Source organism: Carassius auratus, chromosome 3 (assembly GCF_003368295.1).
Source record: "Carassius auratus strain Wakin chromosome 3, ASM336829v1, whole genome shotgun sequence".
Taxonomy (NCBI): Eukaryota; Metazoa; Chordata; class Actinopteri; order Cypriniformes; family Cyprinidae; genus Carassius; species Carassius auratus.
Window position 1 is genome coordinate 11,093,687 of NC_039245.1, and position 10,712 is coordinate 11,104,398.

The 10,712-nt window shown below is 37.4% G+C and overlaps 1 protein-coding gene across 1 annotated transcript; it reads right to left on the minus strand.

Annotated features, from left to right (window-relative positions):
• Positions 1-197: 197 nt before the first annotated feature.
• Positions 198-6,870, minus strand: LOC113047910 (neuronal pentraxin-2-like). The gene is made up of 5 exons (XM_026209289.1): positions 5,897-6,870; positions 3,940-4,183; positions 3,225-3,466; positions 2,055-2,234; positions 198-869 (listed from the first exon to the last, which is right to left on the minus strand). Exons 1-5 carry the CDS (start codon positions 6,572-6,574, stop codon positions 636-638), a joined length of 1,578 nt encoding a protein of 525 aa, XP_026065074.1. The 5' UTR covers positions 6,575-6,870; the 3' UTR covers positions 198-635.
• Between the last annotated feature and the right edge of the window lie 3,842 nt (positions 6,871-10,712).

The following is a 10,712-nucleotide window of genomic DNA, read 5'->3' on the forward strand; positions in this document are numbered from 1 at the left end:
TCACACTCGTGTTGTTCCAAACCTGTACACATTTCTTTCTTCATCTGAGCACAAAAAAAGATATTTGAAGAGTGTTGGTAACCAAACAGTTGCTGGTAGCCCCTGTAGGGAAAAAGACAATACTATGGAAGTCAATGGCTTGCAGCAACTGTTTCACAACCAACATTTTTCAAAATATCATCTTTTGTGCTCGACAGAAAAAACTACATTCATACAGGTTTGGAATAACCTGAGAATGAGTAAATTATGACGGAATTTAAATTTTTGGCTGAACTATTCGTTTAAGTCAAGAATATTTGCACTCATTTTATCATCGTCCATGTGGAAATCACAGGTTTGATTGCTTAGAAAACTAAGAGCACACTTCACCCGAACAACCTGGTAGATTTGAGGTATAATTCTTGTTTGTAGCGTGGGATGACTTATGCACTTTTGTTTAATCCTTAGGGTTAGGTTTTTGTTCGAATCACTAACCTTCAACAGTAATGATAGTTAGGCATGTTTCAGCAAACACTTCTAACAAAAAACTTTGCCTTCAATAAAAGACCATGACCATGGCAAGGTGTTTTGCTCTCTGATGAATCTGAACACCCTGTCTTTAACTATCTGACCCTTAAACGAGACTCAGGAGCACATCACTGTTTGGCGCTGGTGCGTTGCTCGCAATGATTGGCCAGTTGCTTGGTGACGCCTCCGAAAACCTCCACCTCACGGCTGGTCCACGGTACTACATTACCCAGCATCCTCGTGCTGCAGTGGGCAAGAGCAGAGAGCTCTGTGTGTGAAAGCAGCCGGTCCCACATGTTAAAATCAGACAGCTCTCCCACCATAGCCCTTGATGCTTCAAAACGAAGACCGCCCATTGAGCTCTGCAGGAGACAGGAAATACACTGTAAAAAAAGTGTTTTAAATTGTATATAAAATAAAGGTTACTGGAGCACGTTTTACAAAAACACTATTTCTGTTTTTCTACTTCAAAATTTAAAAAAAAACAGTTTGACATTTCTTTGGAATTGTTTGTGAAATATATTGCAGTTTCTGTGAAAATGCCATTTTCTTGTTAATAATGCATTTAAATGGTGCAGCAAATAATATAGTAATATAAAAAAAATAATAATGTAAAATAAAATCTCCTTATTCATTGAAATCAATGGATGGCTTAGATCTGATTTTTCTTTTTTGTTTTTGAAAAACACCATTTTATTTTTATTCTTCTTCTTTTTTTTTTATGAAAGCTATTTAAATACTATTTTAAAGAAACAAACATTACATCCAGACATCGACTTTCTTGATATCTTTAAACAATCATTCCACCATTACTTTCTAAGCAAAGTGAAAAAAACAAACAACTGAGACACACAGGCACACACAAAAATAAATAAATATATATATATCAGTGTTTGTTTGAAGTGTATATTGTGCCACAATAAAGACTGTCCAAAATGACATTTAAACAAAGATAAAAACAACAAAAGCACATTTGACTGTTTCTGAAATAGTGGAATCTTTTTCCTTTCAGCTCCATTGATATTAAAATATTAAAGCTTCTTAAAAATGTGATGCAATTTTTCAATGTGTCATTTTAAGTGTCTTATATTCCAATATTAATTTTAAAAAACATTATCCTAGAAATAAGCTCAAACAACCAGTGACACAGGAATGTAGTAATGAAGGAATGTAGTATGAAGCAGCTCAGAGAATTCCCAGAAAATTCCTTTATAAAATGAAACAGCTCTGGAAACATGGTTTTTCTTATCATTTTGCTTATCGTAGTCAGTCCAGCTTAAAAGCACAACCTCAGACTACATGAAAAAACATGAAACAGAGAACGACTTTAAACGTTACTAGGTCTAATTAAAGGATAAGTGCACTGGAGTTTAACTAGAGAGGGATGAAGAGGGCAGGGAAAGGAAAGGAAAGGATAAACAAAAAGGCATGTTTCAGATTTGGTTTGTGTTGATGGTGACTTTTCCATGCTGTGTGAATACCAAATGCTGCTCATCTTGAGCTGCCACTACCTGGCAACCAGTTACAATGGCCAGAATCTGGCGTACCTGTTCTTGGCCAAGTATGAGGGTTCCTCCCGGTCGGATGCTGTGACGGGTTGCCAGGTCACTTCCTTCAATCTTTAGCTTGCCCCCTAAGTAGGCATGCCACGATCCAGCTCTCCGGTTCCAGCTCACACACATATGCTGCCATCTGCCCATTGTTAAGTTCAGAGATAATGGCGCCACCTACAGGATGGAGGAGCAAAAAAAACGTTCAAATTAAAATCCAAACACCGATCCTGAGATACATGTGCTTGGATAAATCAGACTAGTCTGCACTTTGGAAAGAAAGCCTGGCAGATTATCTTACTGTCCACTATTGCAACACTGAAAAACGTGAACGCACACAAAACAATTCAATTTGCTTCAGCAAACCCTAAGAGCAGTCAGAGGTCAAACTAAGCATCTGTTCATCTTTTACTAAAAACATACAACTAAAAGAATACTAAAAATGTACTTTTCCTTTGTAGGGCTGTTCACACAATGGACTATAACTATAATGATACTATACAGTTTTATTAATCATTCCAATTATATGACAATAGTCCACACCACAACTATAATGACAGAAGATGATTTTTTTTTCAGCTAATGAATGATAAAAACATTGACAGCCACTCAGAATACATCCAATATTACAGAGCAGCATACAACATTTCTGCAGCATTGATCGTACTATCGTACAGTGGTGTGGATGCTAATAAAATTGTTGTTCTTTAAGCTAAATATTATGGTTTTATTTCCAATGTGCTACGTTTCCATTGTTTTTCTATGTAGTTGATCCTGCAAATGAAGCTTTGTGAATTCTTTTGCCAAATGTCAATGCCACGCCATAATAAAATATAGCCTTTCCAGCACTATAGATGCAACACTCCTAAATGACTCCAGTAAGCCATTCATTTCAAAGAAAAAGCAAGAACCAATGCAACCAATGTAGTCTGAAACCTTGAGCAAATGAATCTTAGGAGCTGGTTCTTTATAGTTTGTCAAAAACGAGCAAACATACAGCACAAACACTGTAGCCCAACCCTCAAACGAATCCTCTCTTATGTTCCAGTTCTTTGCAGTGTATTGAATGTCCGTCTCCTGAATGAATTAATGTCATGAGCTTGAGAATAATTCAATGCTTCACAATTCTGTTTCCTGTCTGTCAGATTGGATTCTGTGATGCTCTACCTCATTATTAATGATGAGCTCAACGGGCCCATGAACCAACTGCTGAAGCACAAATTCGTGGCTCTGGTCAAAAACAGCATAGGAAGCGGCTGTTCCCAAGATGCTTTTGGCAGGCTTGATCCACAAGCAGGCAGTCAGAGCGGCCAGGGATGGGATCTCATGCTTTACAGTGGCATACATGGAAGAGCTGCGTACAGGGAATGAGAGCCTGTAACCCTCTGGAAACTTGTTCTCAGAGAGACCTGTGAGAAAAATGTGAGAGAAACAAGACAAACAAAAAATATAAGCTGCTTTTAAAGCATAAAGCTTAACTTGTTTTGAACTCAGAACATTCAGTATTATAATTCATTTATTTGTCCACCCATAAAATGAACTTCTCTCATTGTCTACTTATTTGCATCATTGTTTACTTGTCATGTCTGTAAAGTAGATGTTTTAGAGAATGCCGAGAACCAACCCACAATGGAGACCAATGACTGCCATTGTATTTACCAATAAATAAATAAATACAAATAAATACACACAAAAAACAGTCAACACTCAAAATATTGTATTTTATATTCCACAGGAGAAAAAAGATAGTCATACAGTTTTGGAATTGCAAACACTGACACAGTTGTCATTTTTTGTTGAACTATCCCTTTAAGAAGCTCTTGGTAAAATCAGTTTTTTTAATCAATATTTCTTCCCGCAGTAAATCTGACCTCTGCCTCACCTTTCTCCAGGCTGCTTATCCGCTGGTGTACAGTGTCCAGTCCGTAGTCAATATGCTCCTGATGCTTCTGTGTCTCTTTCCGCAGTGCTTTCCTCTCCTCCTCCAGCAGTTTTATCTTTCTCTTCAGTTCTCCTTCCAGATCCTCCAGTCTTCTCTGAGCACCTGCCTTTGGCATACGAGCAGCACCTGCTGCTTTCTGTGAGCTTGCGTCTGTGTGATTGAATCCTGGTGGTGCCCTTTCAGACTGTAAACAAGACAGTAATCATATGACATTTAACTTACAGAGCATGTAAAATCAATATTTTGACTATTTGATGTTCCTGTCATGTGCATAGTGACATAAGAACCACATTTATTATTTTTTATACACATAAATACAAGCTTTTATTTCTCAAAAAACAATTATGAGCCTATTTTCAGGTGTTAACTGTTATGCATCATGCAATATCCTGCAATAAACCAAACCTGCTCAAATTTAAGACTTCATGATGCATCATATCAGGCTGGATGCTGAAAGAGATATTTCACCCAAAATGCTAATTCTATCATCATTTACTGAAGGGGTTCCAAACCTGTCCAAATCTGCTGAATACAAAAGAAGAAAAATGTTGGTAACCAAACAGTTTCTGGTCCCTATTGTCTTCCATAGTATTGTTTTCCATACTATTGAAGTCAGTGGGAACCAGCAAATGTTTGGTGTCAGAATATATTCTTTTGTGTTTAGATGAGGAAAGAAACCCATACATGTTTAAAACAACTTGAGGGTGAGTAAATGATGACAGAATTTGCGTTTGGGGTGAACTATCCCTTTTAAGGAGACCAATTACAAAATATTACAACACAGTAATTCCCAAGTTGCATGCAATAACAAATTCTGTTCTGTTCTATTCTATTGTGGGATAACCTCAAAATGATCTGTGCCAGTTAGCTTGCAGAGCTGTCATGCACAGCTGCAAGAGTCCATGCTTTCAGTGGTGTATCATGTTTCTCATCTCTCCTCTGCTGTCACAGACCAGGTCGGCTGTCACACATGCTGTAGATTTGCGTGAGACTGATAGATTTGGGTTAGATCGAGGTTAATCATATGCGCTAGAAGTGGGCCTGATGGAGATGTAATATGTTGCTTCTATCGGCTCATAGACCATAAAAACTGCGCACGTAGCTTAAATTTCCATGGAAACCTAATCAGGGACGCGCATCCAGCGCACACAGATAAATCAGGGCACAGGCGCGCGATCGTACGTGAGCTGAAACGCAAACGAACTTCTCACAGGAGCGATGAAGTTAACGAGCTCACTGCAGCACGTAGCCTATACCTGCATCTCCGAAACAACTAATATAACGCTCCTATCATACTCATCGCGTTCATCAACAGGTCAGACAGTAACATTCAGCACCAGCTTTATTCATTAACATCTGTCCAAAAATACAGATTTAACCCAATCCCTACCCATAATTTATTGCTAAAATCTTTTTTAAATGAAAGTTGATTAACAAGGGTGTAGAAATACCTAACCCTGATTGCCAACCTAAAACTGACATTTCCTGAAAAGGTACATCTTAATTCTGATTGGTTGATTGGAATGTTATTCCAGGATTGCAACAAGAATGTTGATCCAGGGACATGTTGCACTTGGTAAAATCACGCTCACCATTAATATAACATTTCACAAATATTTTACCTTACATTATATATATATATATATATATATATATATATATATATATATATATATATATATATATATATATATATATATATATATATATATATATATATATATATATTAGCCTAGATTATTTCTTTTTTTAGAAAATGGATAAATTTTTTTAAACATGTTAAACTGACAAGATTCCAAACATCTGTAATGGATTTCCCACTTCATGTCTTCAATCATATCTTGCTGAATCTCTCCCACATCTTTACCTCATTTATAAGTTCTTGCGCCTTCCTCACCTCCAGTTTCTCAATGCGGTCCTTCATTTGAGTTATGACATGCACCAGCTCCTCCATCGCACGAGGCGTCCGCGTCGAGGACCCCGCATCGTCCCGCATCATGACTTGCTCCTTATTCTCTTTCCGCGCATCCCCGAGTCCCGCGCTCCGTTCCGGGACCTTCCGTCCCTTTAAGCCACTCTCGCATTCCGAGAGCTTTCCCGTTAGCTCCCGTATGGTTCTCTGATCCGTGAGGATCTCATCCTTCTGCTGTAGGACGGTCTGCCGGAGCTCCTCGGCGGTGGTGCGCAGGTACCCCCAGTCCTCTCCCGCGTATAACGACTGGTCGTCCGCTTGTTGCTGAAAGTTTTTCGGGTTGCACTCACCGGCGGGGACAGGGGTGCAGATGAGTCTGCTGTAAGTGACCTGCTGCGCGCTGCCCCCGGTCCCTAGTCCCGTTAAACCGTAGAAGGTTGGCGCCTCCGGTCCTCCTCGTTCCCTACTGGTCGCATCAGTACCGTGAAGAGCGTCCAGCGGTCCTGCTCTGGGGACGGACCCGGTGGAAAACGCCTTCCCGGCTGTGCCCGTCGAGAGTGAATGGTTGTCCGCCAGGGGCTGAGCTGCGGCTGCGGATGCCGGTGGAGATCCGCTGTGAACCGCGGCGATGATGCATATAACCGCGCCGATAAAAGCCACCATCCCGGCGGCCAGAATGACAACGATGAACTTCAGGGTGGCGGTTACAAATAATTAGTAATGATAAGAAACAAAAGATAAAGGGGAGATAGAGACCTCAAGAATCAATTAAGTTCATCAGTAAATTCCTCAGTCCTCGAAATCAGCAGCTTTTCCTCTGTAACGTGCGTGTCACCCGCAGGACGCGTCTCTAGATCTCCATCTCATCTCGGTATAACGTGCAGGGACCATGAGGTGGGGGTCTAGCTCACACATCAGGGGTGGGCTGCCCTTGAGAGGGAGGTGGAGACAGACCAATGCGAGCTAGACTTCATTTAGCCCACAGACTGAAAAAAACAAGCCAAACACCTGGCGCTACAGGAAGAGGGGTCTGCCTCTTTCATCCATAGAGTTAGAACAAAAAATATAAATATATTACCTAAAACATATTCTTTTTTTTTATATCTTAAACAAAAATTCTGCCATCATACACAAAAGAAGATATTTTGAAGAATGTTCCTAATCAAACAGTTGATATAGTACTTGACTTCCATATTATTTTTTCTGTATGAAGTAAATGTCTACCATCAGCTGTTATCCACATGCTTCAGCATGTCTTCTTTTGTATATGAAATACGTCAAAGCAGTGACAAAAATAAAATAAAACAAAATAAAACAAACTCATCACCAGGTAAAACCCTATTTATTATTACCTAATAGTATTACCTGTATGATCTATTACAATTATATATATGATTTTGAATAGCAAATACTCACAATGTACATCAATATCCGATTTTAAAACTTTATTGTAACATTCCTGAATATAGTTTACAAAAGTTTATAAAAACAAAAATAGATGACACTTCTTTCTTTCATTTATGAGCAAAATTCATATTTGTAAGATATAAAATCAGGATTGCAAGATATAAACTTGCAATTAAAAACAAAAAAGGTAATAATGGATAACATTTTACAATAAGGTTCATTAGTTAACATTAGTTATCTACTTCAGTAATGAACAATATACTTTTCTCAGATGTTTTATAAAGATATTCTCAAAAGAGACATCGTTGTCCCCATCAAGGTATGGTGAATTCAAATAATACTATAATAATGTAATGCATTACACTAATAATGTACTTTATAACTGCTTTTATAACCGTAACTTTATAAATATAGTTTTATGACTCCTGTTGTTTAAACAGAGACTGAAATTGATGGATACACTTTAATGAACCTAACTAAGACTACGAACGTTGAAATATTCCCAGAAATGAAGGATCAAGTCAAATTCATAAGATTACAAGAAAACCTAAAGACTGAGATTCCAACAAGACCACAGACACCATGAATAAGTTACTATTCTACACATTTACAAATATAGTTTTTATATTGTTTGTTGCAACACTGACATGTTGTTCTGGACACCAGTGATTTTCATCATATGGACATTCGTCAACATTCTTATTCTCAACAATATCTTATTTTGTGTTGTGCAGAAGAAAACAACATCAGGGAGAGTAAATGATGACAAAATGTGCCTTTAATGGGATCATATACTTTGGATTCCAATTTTTTATATGTATAATACATTTATTTCTCACTGATATCAAGTAAGGTAAATATTAGTAAGGGATTCTTGCTAACAGAATACTCATAATTTGGTTTTCATGACCACTTGCCACCATCTACTGTATTTTGTCTTTAATATAATAGTTAAGTTTACACAACCTCATCTTCCTTTCAATGCCTCTATTACATTGTGACAGGTTACAAAAAAGTCAAAGATCTATTACTCACAAATTTTTTAATCTTAATTAAATGATAACAATAATAATAATAATAATTAAATGAAAAGGCTGTGTTGCAGTGTGAATCTACAATTTTCATAGTCATGAAAATAAAGAATACTCTTTGAATGAGAAGGTGTGTCCAAACTTTTGGTCTGTACTGTGTGTGTGTGTGTGTGTGTGTGTGTGTGTGTGTGTATATATATATATATATATATATATATATATATATATATGTTCTGTGTGTGTGTGTGTGTGTGTATGTATGTATGATATTGGTTGTTGTATATTTATTTATAGTTCATTTGTGTTAGTAAAATACATTAACTAACATTAATGGAACCTTATTGTAAGTGTTACTGAATTATGAAATAAGTCACAATTATGTTTTATTACGGTTTATATTTTATTCTGTGGTGAAAGAAAAACAGATGCAAAATTTAAACTCATAATTCAAAGAAATTGATATACAAGCTCGGAAATCATAATTGCGAGTTTATTTCTTGCAATTATTGAGATAAAAGCTAGTGTTTAAATGATTTGAAACTGATTTTCTAACAACAAATAATAAAAAAAAATGTATAATAAAAATCAAGAGGTGTCAACACATTTGTACACTTTCCTGTCCTTATTAATGAGCATCCCTGACAGGTAAGTGGCGAAACCTTGGAATCCCCCTTGATCGTCCACACTGTCCCTGAAGCATGAAATCTCCTGAGCACCAGGGGAGATTAGTGTCCTGGATAAACATGACCTCAGCATTTCACAGCAAGACTACAGGGTCACCCTTTTACACACACCTCCACACACACACACACACACACACACACACCACGCGTGAGGAGGATGAGGATAAATCGTACCCAGGCCAAATGCAGAAGTTTAGCACAGATTATACCCCTAACAATCATGTTTTATGTGGGGGTTTCTGTCTTTCTGGAGGCTTTACATTCAAGTAAGAAGTACGAAACAGTGGACTGCGACTCCAGTTTAGCTGTATTTGCCTACTTCCCAAACACTGTGGATAAGAGATTCAGTGATGGAAGACAGACTGTCTGATTTGAGGAAAAAATGCTCTTTTTAAATTCAAAATCTTCTTGATTAAAATAGCAATGTGTTTTTGTTTAAACCACATGCATGAAGCCACATCCAATGAGTTTGGAGATGTTTGATTGGATCAAAGTGAACAGGAAATGTCTTAAAGTGTATAAACTAATCTTATTCTTGCCGTTATATAATCAGAAAAGATGAACTACTCACCCTCTCTTCTCACTGCCACCATAATTCTCAACTAGAAATGTAACATTTCTAACAAGTTCCCTGTTCTGACACTTAAAACATCGTCCATGATCGTCCATAAACTTTCTTTGTGAACTCCTACTAAACTGAGTGATTAAACTTCAATTGTTGAGATTTATTGGCCAGAAGTACAGCCTTATGGCCTGAATTTGATTCATTGTGTTCAGTGGAGCTTGTGGTTGCCAGCTGCTGTTTTGGACAAATGTGCCGCAGAGGTAGGCTAATCGAGGGAGAGGAGAGGGAATACTATTCCTGAGTTCATTAAAAGCTAAATTGGGACAGCAGTGACAGTCTAAGAATGGAGTGTGTCACTCTAAAACAGAAAGACTGACTGCGCTGTGTAAGAAACACTTATACCATTGCCTTGCTATAAAACATGTGAACAACTGGATTTCACAGTATCACAACAACATGCAGTAGCATAGCAGGTTATGCAACATAACCTTGAAAATTGCCTTCTAAGAAACAAGAAGTAATGTCTTGACTATACAAACACTATATTGCTCCTTGGAGAGGAGCAATAAGGAGCTCCTTGTTATTGATCTTTTCAAAGTGTTTTAGTGCTGCCCTCTTGTGGGAAATTACAGTATGCTTTCTGGGAATCACAGCTGCACACTTAAAAAGTTGATGCTTCGGTTGGTTCCCACACATATAAAGTTTGTTCTTACTAAAAAAAAATGTTTTCAGTTATGCAAAAACAGAATCAGCAGAACACAATACGAGATTGGAATAATCTGAAAGATATAAGGAAAAGTCTACAGTGGCCAGTATTAAACTTTACTCTGTAGTGCTCAAATCTAAATGGTAATTCGCCGCGTTCAGCTGTCTAATATTTCTATGCATAATTGGATTAAATCGAATTAAATTGAAATGAAAATAGCTTCAGAGGAGATTTTCTTTTTGGCACTGACTCAGTTCAGACCTAGCTGAAAAGGAATGTTGCAGGAGCTTGAGTGAGGTCTTTCAATGAAAGTGAAACTACATGATGGACAACAATCAATCATTTACACATTTTGGAATACAACACAGATGTTAAGAAATATTTACTTGCAGGTATGTGATGATAATAT